Here is a 25,885-nt window from a genome sequence, read left to right as displayed (position 1 = left end):
GTTGTAACCTTGTAAGTCATTGTGTGGTAGATATCTGGTTCTGCAGTATATCGATAATTTTATAGTTTAGACTCCACTTTTGCGTGCTTACTTGAGGTTCTCGAGGATATTTTCTATTGTCTTGGATTTCCCTTCTTGTATGTTCAAAGATGAATGTGAAATGTAATGGTGGATACAGTAATGACCCTTATATTGAAATTAGAATTTTCTGTGTTTTGATTATTTTACCCTTCCTTGTGTTTGTTTTATCTCATTTATGAGATGCGGAAATGGTTGGAACGATCCCCGATAAATTCGGAAGTGTCTTATATGAGATTATGATTTTGAATATCCATAGAGGGATTAGTTTGACTTCGATCAATATTTCATGATTCGAGTATCAGATGGTGATTCTGATAGTTTCATTAGGTCAGAAAGATCGAATTTCAATTGGTAGCGGGGTTGGTTCGAATTTGAAACTTTTATTTTTTATTTTGATCCTCTATTCAGAAATTAGTTTAAATATCCTATAAGAGGTCTTGGGGGTTAATTTATTGTAAACGGCCTCTTTTCATAAACTCAATGAATGCTAAGTGTGGAATGACTTTCTCAAGCTATTAGCATATATGGTTTGGGTTTGGGAGGTTCCGGATGAGTTTTGAATAATTTTTTGAATATTTTGAGTGTTTTTGGCCCCGTTTAAGTAGAAACATTCGGCAAAAAGGTTCATTATTAGTTTTAACGATCAAAAAATTATTTTTAAATTTATAGAATGTCATGCATGAATTATAGGATTGATCTGAAGAGTTTGGTGTAATTTCGATAAGATCCAATTTTATCGTGAAATATGAAATAATTCTTTAACAAGTACAAATAATATCTAACTGCATGAAATTGAGTCACAACTGAATGATTAGATTCGTATCATTATTTTAAAATTATGAAAAAAAAGAAGTGGTGCATTTCGCTACTGTACAAGGGATTTATGGCCTTCTTAGAGAATATAAAAGTTGTTGGTGTAAAAGGTTGTTGGTCCACACCTTTAGCTGTGGAAAAATAGATTTTTAGCTACGAAACATAAATTTTAGCTATGGAATCGTACCTTGACATATATAAATTTCAGATTTTATCTCATTTTATATTTTTGATATTTTGTGAGCTCGTAAGCTCCATTTTTGGCGTTTATAGATGTATTTTTCTCATATAACCATTTACTATGTGATTTTACATTCACTTTTTTCATTTTTCAAGAATATTCATTTCGTATTTCATTATTCCTAACCAAATTTCACATTCAAAACCTCATTCCATCATTTTCACCATTTTTGAACTAGAGAGCTTGTATTTGAGTTCTTCTATTGGGATTTTCAAGATTTCATTCGTGGGTATGTTTACTTATATTTATAATTTCTTTCATTGATTTCTTTACAAATTCATTTTAAAATTTTTTATTTTTAAATTCAATTTTTGAATTTCAGCAGTAAAGCTTTAAAATGATGTTTCTTGGATTTGGACCTTATTTTTGTATTGGTTGAGTCGGTTTGTACCTTCGCTAAATTTTTGGATTAGAGTCAATTATCAATGATTCTTGTTGAGTACAAGTGGTTTCGTACTTTCGCTTTCTTCTCTTTTTTTTTTTTTGTTTTCTACACCCCATGAAGGTATTGGACCGAATAGCATTTTGTAGATTATTTTCTTCCAGCATTGATGCTGTGGAGATCGACGTAGTGCTGGCGAACTTCAAACTTACCCGAATTACTCTTTATTTATCTTATACTTACTCCCATTTAAGATACTTTAGCTATTGCTATCATTCTATATTTAGAGGCTTGTACTGATGACAACTAGATCTAGAATGTATTTAAGACTTGGGTCTCGTGTGTGTATATATAAACATATATATACACACACATTATTAGGATTCTTTTGTTCCTTTTGTTTCATTTTTTGACTAACTTTAATTCTTATTCCTTGGGTTGGTTTGGACTTAATTGTCCAGAGGGTGTGACAAGTGTCATCACATGCCTATTTGTGGATCGTGACACTTGTATGCACTACACTAATAAATTGTAATTAAACCCTCCTTCTCAATTGGTTCAAGGTCAGGAATCAATTATTTCATCTAACAATTTTCTGGGTGTGGTATATGATTAATGAATATATCATGATGCACAAAGATGATTCTCTAAAGTAGATTGAGTTATATATGTTAGTTTTACTAAAATAAGGGGGAGATAATAAGCAACTAATAAATATGTAGTGAATTATCATCGATATGATCCTCAATCGAAAATAATTCAAGTCAAATGCTAGGAACATTTCAGACCTAAAATTAATCTCATATTAGTTGTAAATGCTCCAATTAGATGTCCCTAAAGGGCAAAATCTACGACACCAATGAAGCATGGTAAGGCATCGGTTCGAAATGAAATAATCTTTGAGAAAAAAAAGTAAATAATCATAATAAAGAGTTAATACACTCTTGAATAGCCTACTACATAACATTTCATTAAACCTTATGAGAAATTGAGTAACCTAAGAAAAACAATGAAGCGATGAGATTTCAATAGGTTATCTCTCACTGTGAACCAATATAAAATGATATATCATTAACAATATCTTTGATACATTATAACACAATATTATAAAAGATTATGAGGATCTGAGTACTATGTTTATGTAAGAATGTTGACACAAATTTTTGTCAAGTGATGGAAGGATGCTATCGTAGTAAGAATTATTTGATTTATAGTCTATACTCTAAAAGGTGTCATACATTAAATATTGAATATTTCACTAGAAAAAATGGATCAAAGAATTCCTGAAGTATATATAAGTTTCTAAAAATTTTACTTATAATCCTTAGGCCAAAGTCATCGATAGACACTCAAACTTGTTGCCAAAATTCACTTAGACACCTAAACTAAGGCTTGTTCCTATCAGGCACCTAAACACCCCAAATTTGTTTCAATTATGCACTTTTGCCTACGTGGCACTGCGTGTGCAGTGCAAACGCAGAGGGCGCGTGAAAGTGTTTTTTCTTATTAATTCACCAATAGAAAGATGTCAAATGGCACTGAGGGCCCCAAATTTTTTTAATAAAACAAAAATTTTATTTTTTTAAAACACTAAAGACCCCAAAACAATTTTTAATAAAACAAAAAGCATTAGAGGGACCCAATTTCTTTTTAATAAAACAGAATTAAAAAACAAAGCCTCCCCACAACCCCCCTCCCCCGATACCTCTGGCTCATCTTTCTCCCAATCTTCTTCATTTTTTTTTCTTAAATTTTAATTTGTTCATCTACCATTAAAAGTATGTCAAAACCACTTCTAATCTCGAACAAATAGCTCCAAATTTGATTTGTAAGCTCCTTAAGGTGTACCATGCTTTTGAAACAACACTCAACCAAAATAATTTAGAAACCTCACAGTCTGCAAATTCAAACTCAAAGCTCAAATGTTCGTCAATGGAGTTATGTGATGTCTTCTTCACGAGATTACTCTCTAACCAGTACAAGTTCGAAACAAGTTTGAGATGGTTGTAATTTGATTTTTGAATTACAAATTTGAGATGATTGTGATTTCAAATTTGGTTGTAATTTGATTGTTGAATTTCAAATTTGGGATGGTTGTAATTTGATTGTTGATTTACAAATTTGAGATGGTTGTAATTCTTAATTTGATTGTAACTTGAGTATTTAATAGCTTTGCTATTAAAAATGGAGTAAAAAGTGGAAGGGGGGTGGGGGCCAGGGTGGGGGAACTAGTTTTTTAGTTAGGGTGGGGATGAAGAAGACAATAGTCTTCTGGGGGTGGGGGCAGGGGCTGGCGCGTTTTTTCCAGTTTTTAACTTAGGGGGGATGAAGAAGACGATCTTTTGGGGGTGGGGGTGGGGGTAGGCGTGGGGGTGGGGGCGGGGGCGGGGACGTGGGAGGTGAGGAGGGTTAATTTTTTTAATTTTAAAATAATTATCTTTTTCAGAATTTTTGGATTTAATTAGATTTTTAACTTATAATTTTAAAAAAAAAATCGTTGCCACGTGTTTTTTTTAGTATCGACCATTTTTGCCACGTCAGGCGAGTGTATCACACACACTCTATGCCTGTTGCTGATTAGGCAAAAAATGCCTAATTAAAACAAAATTCGGGGGGTGTAGGGGTCTGATAGGAACAAACCTTAGTTTAGGTGTCTAAGTGAATTTTGGCAACAAGTTTGAGTGCCTATCGATGCCTTTGACCTAATCCTTATGTCATAAATTGATTATTTGAATATAGTTGAAACTTCTAAAGATTTTACAAAAGTTATAGATTATTGGATGAAATGAGAATCTTGCCAATTTGAATTGGAAATTAAGTACCATATCTTGTGCAATTAATGTATTTATACATCTTGCTATAACTATGTGCATAAAATAGTTTACTTTCTGTAGAAATGTTGAAATATGATCACTTGCATATGGCAAATGAAAGGCCTCATAGAAATAAATTTATCTTAATGACTATTGTCAAGTTCTTGAATATATAAGATATCATATGATCGACTTAAAGGTTTAATACAGAAATATTATCTATTGTCATGAAGGATCATACATGTTGTACATGACATTCAAATTATGCTTAGATAATAGCTAATTATGAAGCAAGCTGAGAATGTGTGTTACTTAGGCAATGATATATATATCTCATTAGAGAAAAATATGATTTCAAATGTAACAAATTCATGATATTATATGAAGATTATGCATTATGTGTAACCCAATTAAAGAGACGGATCATAAAAAAAGAGATAGAATGAAGCACGCTTCAATAGAATTTTCTATACACATGAACTTCAAACGAATGGTGACATCAATGTGCAACAAACTCTTTTTTTGTGATAATATGACTAATTTATTGATCAAATTTCTACTAACTACAATATTTTAGAAGATGGTACACAAAATTGAAATGTGAAGATTTAAGTATTGAATTGATCTTTCGATCGGGAGGAGTTAATACATGTTGTACTCTTATTCCCTCACAAAGTTTTGTCCCACTAAATTTTTCTTTAATGATTTTTAATAAAGCAATCAAAATACGTATTATTAGACATGTGTACTCTTTTTTCTTGACAAGATTTTTTCTCTCACTAAATTTTTTTCTAGTAATATTTTAACGAAACACATTATCATTGATAAATGTCTTCTTTTATGTTTCTTTGGAGAAAAGATAGGAAACCTAACTTTGGGATCAAGTCAATTTTTTCTTTAAATAAAAGAGATTTTCTTTATTATAATTCATTCTCAACACAATCTCTCTTGAGAAATAAGTACTATTTTCTCCCTCTCTATGATATTCTTCTTCTTTCATTGGTATTGTTTTAGACAGTAAGGAGATTTTTACATTAATAATGTACTTTATCAAGTTAATTTTTAATATTTCTTCCAGTCTACAATCATACAACAAATTATATTCAAGCATCATGATGTTACATGTTTGTGTATAGTTTAAACTCTAAAAGAACTACCAATATTTTGTAGGTATTGCATGGGGAGATAATTCGGAAGCTTTTAATGATAAAGGCCTAGTCCAATTCCATCAAGATGGAAAGGTAGCTGCAAATCCGCAAGAAATTTCACCACTGCAAAATATTGTAATCGAAAAATGATTGGAGCTCGTTGGTATATAAAAGGAGCAATAGAAGCTAATGAATTAAATCAAACAACAGCTAAAAAATTAAATGATTTATCACCATTAGATGATAAAGTAGGGCATGGTAGTCATGTTGCATATACAGCTGCTGGTTCTTATGTTAACAATCTGTAATACTATGGTGTTAATATGGGAACAATACGAGGAGGAGCACCACGTGCACGGTTAGCTATTTATAAGGTATCATCATTAAATTGCTTGTGTAGTTATCCTTCTCAATTAAACGTTTAAAGTAATTTTATAAATATATTTAATCATAATTTCAACACGTCTAGATTTTATTCTCTTTTACTAACCAAGCACATCAATATTCTTAGCTTTTAAATAATACATTGATGAATCTAGCATATATTTTATGGGTTCATTCAAATCCAATAATTTTGACTCAAACATCGTATTTCAATTTAAAATTTTATAATGATAACTGCAAATAATAAATTATGAATTCAATAAATCAAATTTACTACGTAGAATCTATAAACCTATTATGTTCAACAATTCTCATCTCTAACTAATGGTTAGAGGTGAAAGTTGGACCCAAAACTTTTTTTTCCGAGCTCTAATTCTTGTCTCTAAAAGTTTAAGATGTTAGAGAATCTAAACACAATTATATTCACTTATTTATAATATTTTTAACAGGTGGCCTGAAGTGGTATAAATGGAACAAAAATTAGTAATATCGATGTTCTTGCTACTATTGATGATGCTATAAAAGATGGAGTTGATATAATATCAATATCTATTGGTGGTGGTGTTATCAACATTGCTGACATTGATGAGGATAAATTATTTGGAATAGGATCCTTTCATGCAATATCCTATGGCATATCTTTTATTGCTAGTGGAGGAAATAGTGGACCAGACTCTTACACAGTTGGTGCTACTTCTCCATGGGTGATAAGTGTGGCTAGTAGCAATTCCGACAGAGAAATTGTTACTCCTTTAACACTTGGCAATAACAAGACGATACTAGTAAGTTCTTTTGTTTTCTTAAAACTTTAATTTGAAGAAAAATATGTCAATAATGTTGGGTTCGGAATCGAGAGGGCGTCATGAGGAAGCTAATAGTTGCAAACTATGAGACGATAATTCAGACAAAAAGAAAAACATACTAACATAATTATTATATAGTTTGGTCAATTGGCCTACATATAAAAACCTAATATAAAAGAAAGCATAAAACTATTCGAGAGAAAATCTCCTCCTAAACAAAACTTTTTAAATGACTACATTGTGGATTCTATATGTATTATGGTATGAGAAGTGGGTCTTCTATTTATACAGTTTCAAAACCTTTCCTCCAAGAAAGAGGTTTGACAAATATGAAAATGGTTGCTTTGGAAGTAGGATTGATGATATCATATATAGTATGGTAGAATACAGTTTTATCATTAGACTATTGTTGTGTGTATTGGCTAAGATTTTATTATTTTTAAAATTTACACTCGACAATTTTTTAAATTTTTTTAAACAAAAACAACCCCTGGGGTCTTATTTCCATTTAAAATAAATAAATAATCAATCTTCGGAGGGATTTGCAATCTAAACGTGACGATTCTAGTACAATTTTTTTTTTACACTTTGGAATGATTGTAGGCTGCAGGACTTATTAAAGGGATGCAACAAGCCTTTGCTCCTTTGGTCACTTTTGCAAATATAACGTGGTAAGTGAAATGTATATTGCATCATCCAATTAATACAGTTTACAAGATATTAATATTGGCCAAGTTTTCAAGATGTCAAAAGTATAAACCTTCTGTTTATCCTCCTTTTGATACAGTCGAGATTATTGGGCCGATTGATATGTTGAAAAATTTTATTTGGGATCATAGCCAATTAACAATTGGATAAGTAGAACTTTGAATTAAACAGAATGGTTTATGTGTGTATTGTGATGTGAACAATGTTCTCTCTCATCTGTTATTTATATCTCATTTCCTTTTTTATTTTTATTTTTATTGAATTTGCTTAGTATCATTGGTAACTACTTTGTAATTACAGTTTAGTATTCAATATAAGCTATCAGTTCTTTTGGATGAGAGTATTTTTGATTTGTTATAAACGGATTATTGCTGATATTTTTTTTAAAACGAGGTGTTTCGTTAAGCTTTTCGGAGAAAAAAAAATTATTTTTTAAGAAGCTAAAATAAATTAATTTTTCTACAAAAGTATTTTTTTGAAAATAAATTTTGAAGTGTTTTTAATACTTGGTCAAATACTAATGACTGGTCAAAGGTGATTTTTTAAATTTGTTAGTCAAATACAAAATGTTCTCATGGAAAGAATTTTTTTAAAAAAGAAATTTGAAAGCAAGTTAGTTTTAGAAGTTTGATGTAACATACCATACCGCTCACTTTTTGAACTTTCGAATATTTATGAAATGGATTTTTGAGTGTTTGCAATGATTATTGGTTAAGCCATTGGAATGGATTGAGATATATATAAAGGATCTCAAGATATATTTTTTCTCCGGAGGGTTTTTTTATGTAAAATTCTTTTCTTTTCAAATGTCGTAACTGTCCGACACTATATTTGTCGAAATTTATCTATAATTGTTAACATTAGTATTTTTCAATTTCAGAGTTGAAGACCTGGAATCTATTGCCAATGGATTGAAAGGAAAAGTTATAATGCTTTTCTTTCCAAACAAAAAGGATATATTTCGTTCTTTGATGAAACTTAACAATACAGGAGTTTTGGCTTATATTTTTGCTACAAAATCCTACACCATTCTTCATGATAGATCTCGAACAAGGAAATCAAATTTTTGACTATTTTCAACAATGTATATCGAAGTAAGCATATATGTCTCTTTCTCCTTCTTGTTTTTGCGCTTTTTCGTATTTTTGAATATTTTAAGATATATTTTTTTTTAGGAAAAATATTTTTAGAAGTTAAGTCATTAAAAAAAGTGGGGAAAAAATTACCCCCGGAGATAAAAAGGAAAAAATGGTTTTCCTTTGCTGTCGGAAGGGAAGTCACATATAATTATCTCAAATCTTATCTTGATGTCATTATTTTCGATCAACACATAAACATTATTAGTAATATTCAATAATGAGTATACTTTTTTGGTAAACATTGTCCGTGCTAATATTATTATCAATCTCAAATTAAATTTTTTTTAAAAAATATTATCCACTCTCTAACTAAATACGAGATAACATTTTTAATTTGAGAGAATTATATATTATCTGAGAAATAATTAATTTTGCTAGATTCTTGTTATATTATAGATCACTGAAAATTATTTCGTGCTTTATAACAGCAATCAAGATCCTATTATTAAATATGGACAAGCTAAAATTCTTGAGGGCAAGGAGACATACATAAAGGTGCCTCAATTCTCCTCAAGAGGCCCTAATTCTTTTGCCCCAGAAATTTTAAAGGTAAATACAGAATTATATGTCGTTTGAGATATATTGAATATATTGTTGTTGTCGTTAGAATTTAAGTAAATATTATAGAAGCAGTAACTTCAGAATTTTAAGTTTAAATTTATTATGAATGCAGCATCAACACCTTAAAAGTTGAACTCAATAAACTTAAATCTTAGATTCATATCTTCTCCAATTTAGCAATTTTTTTGTTGAATTATTTTATCATTTTTAAAAGTGATTTATAAATTTACTTAAATATTATTACAGCCCAATATTGCAGCTCTTGGTGTTAATATACTCGCAGCATATCCTTCTCATCTCGGAGGAGATAATGGCTTCAAACTCATGTCAGGAACATCCATGGCAGCCCCTCATGTCGCGGAAATTGTTGCACTTCTCAAAGCTGCACATCCTGATTGGTCTCCAGCAGCTATTAGGTCCGCTCTTACGACTACAGGTAATGTATGAATTTAAATGAGAGAAGTTTTAGAAAAATCTTGAATTTGTAAAATTTTGTTTAGTGAACACCTAAACTATTGTTTGTCTTAAAAAAAATTCGAAACTTGTTATTTCAATACTTCGCATACCCCATTGTGGTTCAAAGACCACAATTGAAACACGCGCATACACGGTGAAATAATGGCCTATGTGTATGTGGATAAATCATATCAGACACTGTTTCATATTTATCCTATATCAAAAATCACTCACTTTCACTCCCTAGAAGCTATTGCATAAACTCTTAGTGAAGAAGAAAGATCAAAATTTTGAGTTTTTCTCTGCTCCAAATTAAAATAGAGAAAAGCTGAAGGTTTGAGTGAATATTTAATTTCTAAATTGAATTTTCTTCAATTAAGTAAGATGTTATCTGAAAAAAAAAAAATTGTTAGTTTTCTTTGTGTTAAAATATGAAGTTATTTTTTTCAATTGATGTTGCATACTACATTCCGAATACTATTTCAATTAGGGATTTGATTTAAAGTATAGAAATCATATTGAAATAAAATTATTTTGAGAAATTTTAAAAGTCACAGAGGAGACTAGAGAATAAATAGGAAGAGAAGAGAGAGATGGGGGCTTTGAAACTATGACAACAATGTTAAAAAATGATGTTTTTTTTATTTTTTACGGTTGCAAAATGATGATGTGGCAAATGCTTAATTCCACCACTTTTCATGCCAGGTGGACCACGAGGAGGTTATTGACATATTAAAATAACACGTTTTGAGGAGTATTTAAGACATCCGATAGTTTAGGTGTACACTAAATCAAACCTTAAAGTTATGGGGGTAATTAAGACTTTTCTCAATTTAAATTATATATACTGATAGTAAAATACAGGGAAATGCATAACTTATTTTAATACTTTAGCTTTACACATATTTAAAAAACCCCTTAAATAACTTTCGCGTGAATTATATATCCACCTTAATAGCTGACGTGACCAAAACAAATTATAAAGAACACTTAAAAAAAAAAAAAAGATGGTGAAAGTCCTACTAATTTAATAATATATAATAAAAAATAAAAACATCCCCTAGCCCACCTTTTCATCTTCTTCAAAAATCTCCCACCCCCTTCCATCTTCTCTAACCGTCCCCCCCTCCCTGCCTTCCCCCTCTTTTTCTTCGAACCCAAACCCCCTTCATTCATCTTCTACAAACTTCCACCCCCTTCCTTCGAATCCTCCCCTTTCTCTTTCTTCTTTTTTAAATCTTTATCATCGCCTAAAGACAAAGCTTTCATTTTGCTTCAAAAAATCTTTATTAGAATTTTCAAATATGCAATTTAGAATATCCATTTAAAATAAAAAGGCTCTATGAGAACTGAGAAGAGAAATTAGAAGAAACAAGAAGATGATAAATTTAAAAAAAAAATAAAAATTAGATGATGATAAATTCCTGAATAAATACTTACCTAAAGGTGCAATCTCAAAGTCACACTATGAGGAATTAATCAATTTTTCAATTGATTGACATTAACAAATTTCAAATTTTGGCAATGAAAAAATCAAAATTAAAGTTGCAAGTTTTTACTTCCATGGGAGAGGAAGAGGCTAAGGAAAAAAATAAAAAAACTAAACTAAAATAATATTTAACTTGGTTAAACGTGGTGCATGTACAATGCACTCTTCACAGTAAAAATGGTATTATATTTTGGGGGTGGTATTTAATATACATGAAAGTTTTTTAGGATGTTTTATATTTTTTCCTTAAAAGTTAACTTATTAAAGTATACTAAATTACCATATCAAATTTCCTACAAAAAAGTTCCCATTTTTATGCATCAATTTAGCATAAAGGAACACATGAGAGTCTGTCCATATAACTAATACTCCTATATGATAACCTTCCAATTAGGGTGTTTATCAGCCGGTTTGGATCGGTTATTAATCAAAATCATAATCAAATCAACTTAGTTAATTTTTAAATTTTTAAAATCAAACTAAACCAATACAAAAAATAATCGTAGTTCGATTCTTGTTGATTTAGTTTGGTTCAATTTTTTCGATTTATAACTTTAATTAATGATAAAATTTGAAATTTTTCTTAAAAAAATCAAATCCAACTGAGATGTCAACTGAGTGTTGTTCCTCAACTTTGAAACTAAGATGTCAATTTAGTGTTATACTTAGGCAAAACGACGAACAACACCATATGAACGATTCTACAAAAATATTTAGAATCACATATAAGAGAATAATATGATAAACCCCCCAAAAAGTAAACACATAATTTTTTTGCTCAATAGAAACCAAAAAGAAAGTTCAAAACTAGTGATTATCTATGGTTTAATGAAACTCACCTATAAAATCCCATAGACAACAAGATAATTTTCACAATTAGTATCATTTATCATTCAAAATGCAAAAATCATATAATATCTCATAACGTACCATCAATTAGATGAAGACATATGACTAAAAGTGTTATGGCTAAAGTTAAGTTCAAAATTACAATTTAAAATGTAATTTTAAGGGAAAAGGCATCGTTTCCAGCTCAAATTATACAAGAAAAGTCTAAGTCACACCTAAACCATCTAAGTGACCTATTACACACCTAAAATATAAAGTGATACTTTTTATCCCCTAGATCTGACGTGAAAAAAATATAATTAATTAATTTAAATAAGGCACGTCTACATTAAAAATTAATACAAAAAAATAAAAAAATAAAATACTCCTCTACCCAACCCCCAACCCCAAATCATCATCTTCTTCATCACCTCCCACCCCCAAATTAAACCATCTTCTTCTTCATCAACCCCATCCCCAAACATCAACCCCACCCCAACCAACTATATTCTTCATCCCCCCCCCCCCCCCAAACTCCAACCCCATCGAATTGATTTCACTAATTTCAAAATCTCAAAACGAAATTTGAATCATTAATTTCGAACTAAGCTTAAACAGTCTGGCCAAAATTCAAATTGAATTTGTTGTTTTCACTTCGACGAATTGGATTATGGAATAACTGTTTCCCTCAAAAACATCAAGGACAATAAAATAATTGAAACATTCTTCTCATCTTCTTCCTCGCTCAGTTTGTTCTCAATTAGGCCAGTGTTTTTCTGTTAAATTGTTGCTTCTTAATTTTCCTAAACTTCTTTATATCATCAAATTCACATGAAAACTACAATATTACATCTCCACCGCCCAATCTTCCTTTAAAAATTTCTTTTTATCCAAATCTAATTCACAATTTAGCTTGCAAGAACAATAAAGGTCCAATCTTGGAAAATAGTGAAGAAGCAAAAGCAAAAGCAAATTTCATAATTCAATTACAACCCATTTGATTTTCTATCTGAAGAAATTGTCTTTTCAATTCTTGATTGTCTTAGTGACAACTCATTTGACAAAAAAATCATTCTCACTTGTTTGTAAATCATTTTTTGCTATTGAATCTCACCATAGGAAAACCTTGAAACCCTTTAGGCCAGAACAATTAACAAAAATTCTTAACAGATACCCGCAAATTATCAATCTTGATCTTTTCCTTTGTCCAAGAATTACAAATGGAACACTAACAGTTATAGCTAGTTTATGTAAAGAAATGTTGAGGTCAGTTAATTTTTCAAAGTAAGTTTTTTACTCATATGAGATTATCTAATTTAGTTATGAATTGTGAGAATTTGACTGAGATTGATTTGTCAAATGCTACTAAGTTGAAGAATGTGGGTGCTACTTATTTAGGTGAGGCAAAGAATTTGGAGAGGTTGTGGTTGGTGATGTGTAAGTCTATAACTGAGATTGGTGAGGTGTAAGTCTATAATTGTATTAGTTGATGTAGAGCTGACGTGATAGACGCATGTAATACACGACACTACATGTAAATGATATAATATTTTACAAAATATAAAAAATATCGTTTATTATAACTTAAGTGTATAATAGATCACTAATATAATTTTAATGTGGCTTAAGCTTTTTTTATATAATTTGAGGTAAAAACAATTCTTTTTTCCTATATATAAACCACATGGGAACAAACTCTATAGATAAGTCAAATTTGTTCATCTAGAAAAAGATGGTGGGTCCGTGTCTGACAGCCACATGTTTGTCCACTCGGCATTGGCAAAACAAATGGATTTGTAAATCTAATACTATTTGATACAAAGGTACACATGTCCATTACATAAAAAAGATTATCCATTTCATTTTCTCAGTATTCTTTCTCCGAGGGGAAGGGTTCCTCGTCTTCAAATCGAAATATTAAAGAGAGTGTTTCTTTGACAGAAACCTTTTACTTCTCTTCAGGAGGAATGACTCTATTATGATCATCACCATTTATTATAGAGTCAACAATAAACATTAGAAACAACAACAACAATATATATATATATATATATATATAATTTTTATCGGTTCGATTTGGTTATCTTGTTGGTTATCTTAGAGTAAAACCAAACCACATAAATATCGATTTTAAAAATTTAAAATCAAATCAAACCAAATATTGATTTTTTTAATCGATTTGGTTTAATTTGCAGTTCGATTTGATTTTTAACCAAACCATGAACACACCTACTTCCAAGTTTTAGTGAGAAAATGATTTAACTTGCATCTATTTTTTTATACTGTCAAACATATTTTAACCTATTATAAAATATTGTTTACATTATTTTCTAAATTACCAAACTAAGCTTATTATTATTAATTTCATTCTGTTATACGTCACTTTAATTAATCCCATCGTGCTCAAAAGGTTTATCTATCTACTAAATGAAATTAATAGCATTGTATCAACTTATTTTTGTTTTGACTTTTGATACAACATTTCTACAGACAAAGTAATTCTACATTGGTACTCTGGGCATAAATATATAATTGTATGAACAATAGAAGAGGCAGTTTACTCAAGTAATTTTTAAGTTTTTTGGAGACATCAAAATTTACAAAAGATGTACTAATAGTTTTAAATTTTTTGTTAACTGTGTAGCATGGAACGAGGACACATATGAAACTGAAATTTATGCAGAAGGAACTGGAGGAAAACTTGCTAATCCATTCGATTTTGGAGGTGGCATATGCAATCCTAATGGAGCTGCAGATCCTGGTTTAATCTATGATATGGAAAAAAATGATTATTCGAATTATCTTTGCAGTTTGGGCTATAGTTAAGATAGGGTTTATAATGTAACTACGTATTCCGATGCGAAAAAATCGTCTTCTTCATCAGGCATTGTGTGTCCCAAAGAAGTACCATCAAGGTTGGATATGAATCTCCCTTCAATATCAATTCCAAATCTCAAGGATTCAGTTACTATCAAGAGAACTGTTACTAATGTTGGGAATGTTAACTCTATATACAAATTAGTGGTTAAACCTCCAAGAAACGTTGATATTAAAGTAACTCCAAATGTGTTGAAGTTTAATGCCAAGACAAAGAAGATCTCCTTTAAGGTAAAGATCACATCTACTTACCAAAGAAGTGGTAAATTTACCTTTGGAAGTTTGGCTTGGAAAGATGGCAAACGTTTTGTTAGAATTCCTATTGCTGTGAGAAAGCAAGTAGATGAATAAAGGTAAAGTACCAACTTTTATTAGATGGAAGTTTGGGGTGGAGTGGAGTGATGACGCACATCTTTCTGTGTACAGGGGTTGGATCTAGGGGTTGCGGGGATATTCACCCGAACTCACTTGATTAAAATTACATTGTATACATACGGTAACTTTTTTATGTGTATATAACAGGTTGACTTAATGGTTTAGGGTATTCAAAATTTAATTTGAGGTTCCCAGTTCAGATGTCAAACACTATATTTTTGTCTTTCAAATATTTTTAATGAAAATTTTGAATCCAGCACTAAATTTATATATGAGTTTTTTTTTTTGTCACAAGAAAGCAGGTGGATGTCCTAACAACTTGAGAAAGTGCATGATGACACACACTCCTCTTCTAGTTCTTCATCTCATGTTTTTAATGTGAAAAACAGTGAAGTGAAAAAGTAAATAAGATCGATTTAACATATATGAAACATCGAGGAATGTTATTGTTTTGGGGAGTTCATGACTCACTATTGTTCTATGTGGCCTTCAAGACGAATAATTTGAACTTTGAAATATTCACAGTTCTGTGTGTCTACAAGCTCACATATATAATGATAATTCTTGCCCAACTGTAATCTTTTAATCGACTCAATAGAAATATTGCAATGTATACCATCAAACTTCGTTATAGTGGTGGTGTGTGGTGTTTGTCTGAAAATTTCATAACTGCTATAGTGAGATATTGTTATATATGTATACTAACATTTGACATTCAAATCTCATTTAGCTGTTTTATGTGTCATGAAGAAAGAATGTATTTGGTCGATAGTTAGTACAGTAATACCAAGGACATAAAGCACTTACTCCCTCCGTCCTATTTTACCCATCTCAAATTTCCTAATCTGGTGTCCCATTATAATTTTTTTTTTTTTTTTTCATATTTTACCCTTTGCATTAATTAGTATTTTTCCTTCAAATTAAAATGTAAACATCATTTAATAGGGATACTATGATAAACTATTCATATTATTTATTATTTTTCTTAATAATTGTGTCATCCTAATTTGGGACGAGTAAAATGAGACGAAGGGAGTATTAACAAATTGAACCATGTCTAGAATCAAATATATAGGGCAGGGGGCTTTGTTTCTGACTTCCAGGCACTAATTTTCAAGTCAAAAAAGATGGATATACGCAAGGGATCACACTAAACTAACAAGAGGGGCTCTCGGTAATTGTCCTGGAATTTATTGGACAAAGGCACAACTTAATTTTTAAATCATAGACAAAGGCACAACTTAATTTTTAAATCATACTCCCTCTCTCTCAAATTACCTATCCCAAATTGGAATGACATATTTATTAAGAAAAATAATTAATAATTTATCATAATATTCCTATTAAATGATGTTTATATTTTAATTTGAAGAAAAAATAAGTATAAATAACATAAATACCAACCCTTTTGGAAGTAATTATCTTCTCTGCCACTTTTTTAATTACTTTACTCTCTCTCCCTATTAATATGCATAACATAACCGACACATACATAGCATTCTGTGTATATGTTGAAATTTTTGTAATATGTTTAGGGAGTTGAAATTTTTTGTAATATTGAAAACATAAGTTGTGTATTTGTATATTGTTTAGAAAAATTAACTAATGCAAAGGATAAAACATGAAAAAAGAAAAAATTGTTTCTTCTTAATTAATGAAAAAAGACAAGTAAAATGAGAAATCAAATTAGAAAATTTGAGACGGAGGGAGTATACCCCACTAAAATAAGAGAGAAATTGCTTCGATGATAAGCACGCACCCTCTCTGACCTTTACTTTTGAGGTTGATTTCAAAATAATACCAAATATTGGTTAGTAATCTTCCTGGTTATGTCTTCAACTAGTATAATTTTAACACCTAAATTTGGAGTAAAATTCTTGGTAATATGTATCAACTAATTAATCAGCAAGGATGACTGATCATGTATCAATTGATCAGAATGATTGTTTCCCTTGTGTGTGGTGAGAGAAATGAAAGGTGATTGCACATGGTTATACAAGAGACTAATTCGACATTTGGCACATAACACAATCTAAAAGATTTCTTTTTCCATTTCTCGAAATATGGCTCAACTCGGCCATAAATTTATCTCTACACATAAATCAATCCTAAGTGCCTACCTCAAAACGGAGCTTCCTACGGACACCACCACCGAGCAAGGTCAAAAATCTCAAATTTCATTTCTGCCATGCTCTCTCCTTTCACCACTAATAATATACAAGTAACATGGACTCCATTCCCAGGATGATCGAACTGCAAGAAAAAACCAGGTATCATATGCAACAGGTGGTTGAATATGTCAACGCTTGCTTAAACTGTGATCTCTGTTCTTGGAACTCCAGGCTCCATCTCCAAACACCTCCTCAATCATAGAGCAGGTTGGTAACAAATCAACTTCATCTTTAGCGCAGCTTAAGTACCCAATGTCCCATTCTTTACCATTAGATGGCTCCATCACAAAATCATGCCCACTGCCAATGCCAACACCAGAAAAATGACTTGCCCAGTGCTTAAAATTGTCAGACTTCACATGTGGTGGTTCTGAAGCAGCCCCAGCCGCATGAGTGGTACATGAGCTATCGTGAACATCATGGCCACCCACTTCATTTGAATGGTGTGTGTATATAGGCTGAATATTGTGCCCACAACTGTTGTTATTATCAATCAATTTATCAGGACATGGTTCTGACATATTAATCAGGTCTTTCCTCCTGCTAAAGTTTGTAGCCTCATAATCTTCCAAGGTTGCAACACCAGCTTCCTCATCATGCGTTTGCTTTTCATTGTGACCAGGAGAATTTTGATATATTGGTGACTCAACCACAGAATCCTCATCTTCATCTGTCATTTTAGCTCCCGTAGCAACAACATCGTCATCGATCTCCTGCCATTCATCATTATCACTGTCTATATTTAAAGGGTCAAACCTGTTCTGCTTGGCACGCTTGCGCAACATGAAGACATTAAAATAATAGCTAACGAGATCTCTCCTGCTCCTTGAAGGAAATTCAACAGCAAGGTGGTTCCAAAAATTCTTGCCTACTGCTGCAGGATTGGAAAATACAACCTCATGAAATAATTCCTCTTCCTCTCCACTCCATTTCCCTGTCACTACCTCTCCCATATCATAAAAACCCAAACTAAGGAATGTTTCCTGACCCAAAGCTTCCTTAAGTTTCTCCTTTGCTTCCATGATGTGCAGTCGAACACATCCAAAGGAACCAGCATCTTCACAGGAGCACTCAATTTTTCCTGCTCCAACGTTCTCATCATGGTCTGCAGGTAAGTCCAATTTAGGCATTGGAATGATACATGTCCCGGCAAGTTTATTTTCTTCACCACGGTGATCCACAAAATCAGATTCTTGTTCTTGAGATGAAAGATTCAGGTTTTCTTGAGTGCTCTCCCTCAAGGATATATTTTTACTATCATATGCACCCCATTCTGGCAATTCAGCTTGGAAATCTGATCCAATGGGGACCAACTTTCGAGGAGGATTGCTCAAAAGAGGGGAATAGCCCTCCATTGGATGAATAACAACACTGAATGGAGGATCAATATTGTAAAATTCTGAAGCCGTCAATACGTGAAAGGGTGCCTCGGACCTGATGTCTTCTTCGCTGGTGCTGCTAGTGGCCCAAGAAGAGTTTGAAGCAGAGCCATGAATGTTCGTCTCAACTGCTTTCTCAGAAGAAACAGGAACTTCAGCCACATCGCAACTATCAGGTCTGTTGTCAGTGGAAGCTTCGAATTTTGAAAAATTCTCCCCATCTCCACCTATCAAAGACCATCGATTAAGATCATCCAAAAATAAGGAACCCACAAATTAATTCACATCCAAATGTGCTGCTAAAAGAGCAACTTTCTAATGACAAGCCACTCGCCAAGAGTATATAAAGTTTGAGTAACTAAGCAGCAAAGACAACACAAGGCATTTCAGAAATTTGACATAATAACCTCTTCCTAACCTGAAGTGTAAGAGTTAGGAGCCACTGATTCACACGGAAACTCTAAAAAGGAAACTAGCTGACTACTTGGTTCTACATGTCTCGGTTGCTTCGATGAAACCTCATACAACTTTTCTTCACCATACGGTCTTTTTTGCACCATATTTAACTGCAAAAGTTAAATAAGGTGTTAACAAGATTCAGAAAAACGATTCAGATACATATATCGATGCAAACAATTCCTAAAATGAAATCTTTTTAGTCATACGTAAATACATCATTAAGAATTTCCACTTAAAGATAACAACTTCGATAACACCAAAATAAAAAAGAATTGACACTAACAAAATACTGCATGTATAATAAAAATTAATGTTACGACAACAGAAACTAAACTATCAATAGCACAGTAGTAAAGAACAAGATCAAAAATAAGAACACCCATAAGGCAATAAGCTAAGTAGCGCGGACTCTTCACTCTTAATGCCGGCACCGATGTCGGATTCTTCAAATTTACAGTACTTCTTAAGAATCCAACTAACTAGCACAGTTTAGCTTGTTTAGAAAGCGAGAAACACAGATAATAATAAGAAGAAAAACAAATATAGACAAGACTAGAAATTGTTGGACTGTCAGGTAGACATAAGTAAAGAATCTAAGTAATAGTTGAAAAGGTTGTCACTTGCAGGGGCAAAGGGGACAGTAATCATTTGTCTAAGTTTATACTTTGTGACACGTGGCACATGTATAGTGAAAATGGAGTGGCTCAGAAAGCTTTATTACTGACTTATTATTATTGATTATTGATAATAATAATAATAATAATAATTAAAAAAAAATCTTCAATTAAAAAATAATTAATTTTTTTGTCTAAACTTTACATGTGCAAAATTTATAAAAAAAAAAATTGTTTCAATAAACCCAAAATTTAAGAAGTCTTGGTAAAATTAAGCAAAAAAATCTTTCGATTTGAGCTAAAATTACAATCAATCGACAGTCGGATCCAGAAATCGGATGAAATATTATTTGATTAATTGCAATTTAATAAAAAAAAAAAAAAAAAAAAAAACTAACCCTAGATCCGCAAATTCAGATCTAGATTATAAAAAAACTTTAAAAATTCAAAAATCCAAATCGAGCAGAAATTGATGCGATGTATCAATAAATTAAGCTGATTAAACCAAAAAAAATCCTCAAAATTTAAAAACGATTAAACAGACCAATCTTTGTTCTTTTCCAAGAAATCCAACGATTAAATTCAAAATAAGGATATAAATCGAATTAATTTCATGAAATGATGGAAGAATCGAACAGATCTGATGAAGAGAAGGGTAGATCTGAAACCCTAACCTGAGAATTCAATTTCCAAACAGATAGGGGCAAAAAAGGTATCAATGGATAGAGAATGAATCGAATTAGAAGAATCTGAGTTTGATTTGATAGTTGAGAAGGAAAATGGAGGTCGATTGAAGGGGAAGAAGATGAGAAATTGGAATTGGGGGAAATTTTTGGTTGACGAGAAAATAGAGGGTAAAGGTGGGTCAGTTATTGATGTGTCCGAAATAGTAACGTGGGTGGTCAAAAAAGGGCTCCGTAATTACAGCTAATTACGACAAATGCCCCTAGTTTTGGAAATAATTGCTGCGCCCACTAGGTGATTTAGATTTATGTGGGTCAAATCTGTGGGCTTAAAGAGTTTGGAAAACAAGTGATAGTGACATGTAAGTACGTGCCAAATTCTATCAATAAGTGAAGAGTGGGTTCGAGATGGATAAAGTGTACTTAAATCTCATCATTTTTTAGAAAGAATAAAAAGGTTAGTTTTAAAAGATTTTTGACTTAAATAATATTTATATAAAAATATAAAAGATATAAAAAATAACAAGAAAAACATAACATACCAAAAAAAAGTAGTAACTATAATTAATTAATATGATAATTGAAGCAAAATAAATAACTACGAATAACAAAGATGGTAAGATAGGCCAATTATGATACAAATGCTGCTATTGTTGGTAAAAGAATAAAATGGGAAACAAATGCAATGCACTGTGAGTGTGACCTATCCTGCTAAGAAATGAGATGACGCTCAATCACTTATAAAATAATTATAAGAAAATTTCTATTATAAGCATTTATTGATATTTAGTAAAAATAATAAACGGTATATGTGATACCATTTGATTAGACATTCTATAACTTCTTATTTAAGATAATTATATAATTATCACTTATAAGATAATTATAAGTAAATTTCTATTATAAGTATTTATTGATGATTTAGTAAAAATAATAAATAATATATGTGATATTATTTGATTAGGCATACTGTAACTTCTTATTTAAGATAATTACATAATAATCACTTATAAGATAATTATAGGTAATTTTCTATTATAATAAGCATCTAGTGATGATTCAGTAAAAAAAATAACTAGTATATGTGACACCATTTGATTAGGTATAAAATAAAGAAATAAATCTTCTTCTTCTTTTAAATTTATGATTTAAATAAATCTTAGACATTAGTGCAGCTATAGATTATTTCATTGAAGATAAAATAAAAAATTTTAAATTACGTTTTTTCTAATTATAAAAGGTGACATGAAAATGAGAATTTTAAAGTAAAGTTATTTCTAATCATATTATAGAAAGATATCATTCTTTTTTAGATTAATTATATGAAAATATATCGACATAAATTGAACAAAAAAAGTAACTTATTATTAGATGTCCAATAATCCTCAATAATGTGAAAAATATTTACATCTTGTGTATAATTTAAACTCTTTTCTAGAGTGTGAGAAATATTTTTAATGTTCTACCTTTTTCAAATATAATTTTTTTTGTCACAATTGACATGAAATTCTTTCTTTTTTAGTCAATATCTTTCTACTTACTTCAGATACTTGAAGCTTCCTGAAAATAACTTGTATATTAATTTGTACTTACACGTTGTTTTTGTCCTACTCAATCTGAACTTTTTAAAATTTCTAAAGTCTGCCTCCAAACCTCCAATCTGACTTTACCATCACGTGTCTCGTTAATCAAATTATGTCATCGACAAATAACATACACCGCAACTCTTCTTCTTGATGAATATATGTTGCATCGATTCATCCATCACAAATGCAAATAGAAATGAGTTGTTGATCCCTAGTGTAATATCATCTCGACTAGAAAGTACTTTGAGTCTTCTTTCACTATCCTTATTCGCATCTTGACTTCATCATACATATGCTTAATTGACTTAATATACGCCCCAAAGACTTTATTGTAAGTTTTTTCTAGATCAACTAACATCATATATAAATCTTTTTTTCTTTCTCCATATGTTGTTTCATTCTCCTCCTAATTATATGTACAGATATTATAGTTAAACACTCTGACATATATTCAAATTGATTTTGCTAACCTTGGGGTTTCTAACTTTTTCATAAACAAACATTCACTATATGTGGTAAAATAGACATTCACACATTTATTATATATGGTAATATGTTTATAACAGTCCCCCTTGAATGTCTAATTGATAGATAATGTGCCTCGTTAGTGATATATTTACTAAAAAAATTCTGTGGGAAAAAAATCTAGTGAAGGAAGAGTACACATTTCTAACAATACGCATATAGGTTGCCTCATTAAAAACCTTACAAGAAAAATCCAGTGGAATAAAACCTCGTAAGGAAAAAAGAGTACAATGCATATTAACCCTCCTAATGAGAATATCCTTGAACCTTTGCACCCCGATCTTGTGCACCATCTTCTTGAAAGTTGCAGTTGGAGGAGACTTGGTGAATAAATCAGTCACATTGTCACTTGAACGAATTTGTTGCACATTAATATCATCATTCTTTTGTAGCTTGTGTGTATAGAAAAGTTTTGGCGAAGTGTGCTTTGTCCTATCTCTTTGAGTCCTTCCTTAAGTTGTGTTGTGCATGATGCATTATCCTCATATAAAATCATGGGTACTTTGTCACATTTCAAACCATATTTTTCTCGAATGAGATGTATCATGGACCTCAACCACACACACTTCGGCTTGCTTCATGAATAGCTATTATCTTAGCATGGTTCGATGAAGTGGTTACAATAGACTGCTTTTTATATCTCGAAGATATAGCAGTACCCCCACATATGAACACATAGCTTATTTGTCACTAAGCATTATACGGGTCAGATAAAATACTCAGCCTCGGTATAATCAACAAGATCGGGACTATAATATTTAGAATAGAATAAGCTCATACGTTTGATCTTATTTCGTGTCTCCTAGTAGGAGTAAAACTATACCTTGCTAACATCGACAGACTATATCAGGTCTTGTAGTATTTACAAGATACATTAGTACTCTAATTACACTAAGATATATAACCAATTCAATTCGGTATATTTCTCATTCCAGCAAATAATCTATTGTTTTTTAAAACTCTCCAAGAGTTTCAATAATTTTCAAGTTATAAATTTATGCAATATAAGGATTATAGATAAGCTTCCCAGAAACTTTTATATGCTTCAACATTTTGAATCCTTAAAGTTTTCATATAAATTTTGTCAAGTAATAATATTCAATATTTCATGTATGACATCTTCAAGTGTCTGGACTGCAAATCAAATAAGGTTTGTGCTTCCAAGATGCATCCTTTTATGTCACTTGATAAAGGTTTCTACGCAATGGCAGAGCCAGGATTGAGACCAAGGGGGTTCATAAGTGAATATACGAACTAACCGAAGGGGGTTCGACATCTACTATATATACATAAACAATAATTTTAACCATGTATATATAGTATAATTTTTTATCGAAGGGGGTTACCTTATATGTAGCTCTGTCCCTGTTTCTACGTAACATATTTAAATATACGTAGAATTCAAATTCTCATAATCTTTAATAATATTGCGCCAATATTGTATCAAAGTTATTATTGATGATATATCATTTCGAATCGATTCGCAATGTGACATAACATTTTGAAATCTCATTACTTTATTATTTTCAGGTATTTGAACCTCTCATAAGGTTTCATGAAGTGTTATGTCGTAGGCTTTTCAATAGTACATTGTCTCCTTGTTATGATCATTTACTCCTTTTTCTTTTTCAAGAATTTTTGCTTTTTGAATCGATTGATATACCATGTTTCATACATGTAGTAGAGTTTGTCCTTCAGGGATATCTAATTGGAGCACTTACAGCTAAATACAACAATAATCTTTGGGTTAGCAAATGCTCTTAGCATTTGAACTTAAATTATCCTTTGAATGAGGATCATATTAATGATATTTTACAACACATTTCTTAGCTATTTATTATCTCCTCCTCATGCTAGGAAAACTGACATACATCTCAATTTACTTTAGAGAATCCATCTTTGTGCATCATGGTATATCCGTTAATCGTATACCACACATCAAACGTTTTTAGATGGAATATTTGATTCATGACATTGAATCAATTGAGAGAGAAGAAATAATCATAATCTATTGGTCTAATGCATACAAGTACTATTGTATGCAATATATCATATTTTAGACCAACACATGAAGCTTTGTTCTCATAAACAATGGTTCAACTATTTATCGAAGACATCCAATGTAAAATCAACATTATCAAGATGACTTGTCTTGATTACACAATCTGAAAATCATGCTCTTAACTCAATTTATATTGAGCAAGTAGCTTTATGAATATCAAACTATAGGTTGACAATAAACGTATAAGTGATCATCTTATATCGATGCATCTTAATAGATCATGTGACAGGTGAATGGGCCCATTTTCACCTTTATACTTTCCAGATTTAAGGGGTTCAATCCCAATATTAGTTGGTCCAACCAACTTATCATGAGAACAAACAACATGAATAATTCTTGAAGAATCTTCTAATTCTTTATTACATATCCAATACTCAATATGCACATCTTCGAGATGTCATAATCGTTCATGTCAACTTATGAACTTGTTTGTACTAGTAAACTCTAAGTTTACAATGATATGTGATTTTGCTTTAGTAAATTTTAGATTTACTATTACATGAATAAATTTCAGATTTACTACTTTAGAAGTAGATTTCAAAATAACTCTTCTCAATTATTCAACCTCTTTCGAAGGTGAGTTGTGATACCATCACAATCAACTGCATGTTTGCATTAATAAGCTTCTCATTTTCCATGAATGGAATATAATCGTGTCTTGAGCCTATCAAATTATGATAGCTTATAGCCTATTTTTAGATATTGCTAATTCAGGAGCAAATCGAGGTATACATATGGTTGTAGTGAAATTTTCTCTAACATATCTTATAATCATAATAAGCGTGTGAAAATATTATCACTTTTGATGATTATTATCATATTATCCTGTAATACCCCACATTTTGGACTAGAATGAAACTCTGTCATTCCTATGCGTAGATGTTTCAAAAGCCTCGAATCCTATGTAAATTTAGTGCGTTAATCAATTATGTAGTGTGGGAATCTATTTGTGCATGAATTTAGATCATATAGGTCCCCTAACTCAAGTACAAGTCGAAAGCTTTCCTATCATTCAAGTTTTAGTGAGCGTCAAAACTTGGGTTAACTTCAATCGACCATAACTCATTTTATATGAAGAAATGGGTGGCTTACTATATATCAAATGAAAGATCTTTGAATTAGATTTCCAACGATACCAATTTCACCCAAATCCGATATCTGAGCAAGGAGTTATGCCAATTTTACTCCGATATGTCAGGCTGGAAAACTGAGTGAGGACATTTGTGATAAGCCGTCACGCCCGTGACAGCCTATCACCAATGTCGTCAGCCCTGGGCAGATTTTCACCCCCAGTGACGACATTTTGTG

At 31.2% G+C, this 25,885-nt stretch overlaps 2 protein-coding genes across 10 annotated transcripts in view; one reads left to right on the top strand and one right to left on the bottom strand.

Moving 5' to 3' along the window:
* Positions 1-15,363, top strand: part of LOC107855451 (subtilisin-like protease SBT3.5) — a 38,636-nt gene extending 23,273 nt beyond the window's left edge. For 4 of the 9 annotated variants that reach the window (XR_001670261.2, XR_007056769.1, XR_001670263.2 and 1 more), the window contains 7 exons: positions 5,501-5,852; positions 6,312-6,644; positions 7,269-7,336; positions 8,254-8,467; positions 8,941-9,061; positions 9,320-9,509; positions 14,491-15,356. Coding sequence is in view for 4 of the 9 variants with exons in the window: in XM_047413873.1 (XP_047269829.1) it covers positions 8,409-8,467; positions 8,941-9,061; positions 9,320-9,509; positions 14,491-14,672 (552 nt within the window). In the remaining 5 variants the exon portion in view is untranslated. Of the gene's footprint in view, positions 1-5,500; positions 5,853-6,311; positions 6,645-7,268; positions 7,337-8,253; positions 8,468-8,940; positions 9,062-9,319; positions 9,510-14,490 lie in introns of all 9 variants that reach the window. The other 5 variants (XR_001670262.2, XM_047413875.1, XR_007056770.1 and 2 more) reach the window with 4 other exon arrangements.
* Positions 15,364-17,121: 1,758 nt separating this feature from the next.
* On the bottom strand, positions 17,122-20,638 carry LOC107855426. Its single transcript, XM_016700439.2, has 3 exons — positions 20,396-20,638; positions 19,067-19,214; positions 17,122-18,875 (listed from the first exon to the last, which is right to left on the bottom strand). The coding sequence occupies exons 2-3, from the start codon at positions 19,206-19,208 to the stop codon at positions 17,398-17,400; spliced, it is 1,620 nt and encodes a 539-aa protein (XP_016555925.1). The 5' UTR covers positions 19,209-19,214; positions 20,396-20,638; the 3' UTR covers positions 17,122-17,397.
* Between the last annotated feature and the right edge of the window lie 5,247 nt (positions 20,639-25,885).

This window comes from Capsicum annuum, chromosome 6 (assembly GCF_002878395.1).
Source record: "Capsicum annuum cultivar UCD-10X-F1 chromosome 6, UCD10Xv1.1, whole genome shotgun sequence".
NCBI lineage: Eukaryota > Viridiplantae > Streptophyta > Magnoliopsida > Solanales > Solanaceae > Capsicum > Capsicum annuum.
The sequence above is the reverse complement of the archived record's forward strand: the minus strand, read 5'-3'. Positions and strand labels throughout refer to the sequence as shown.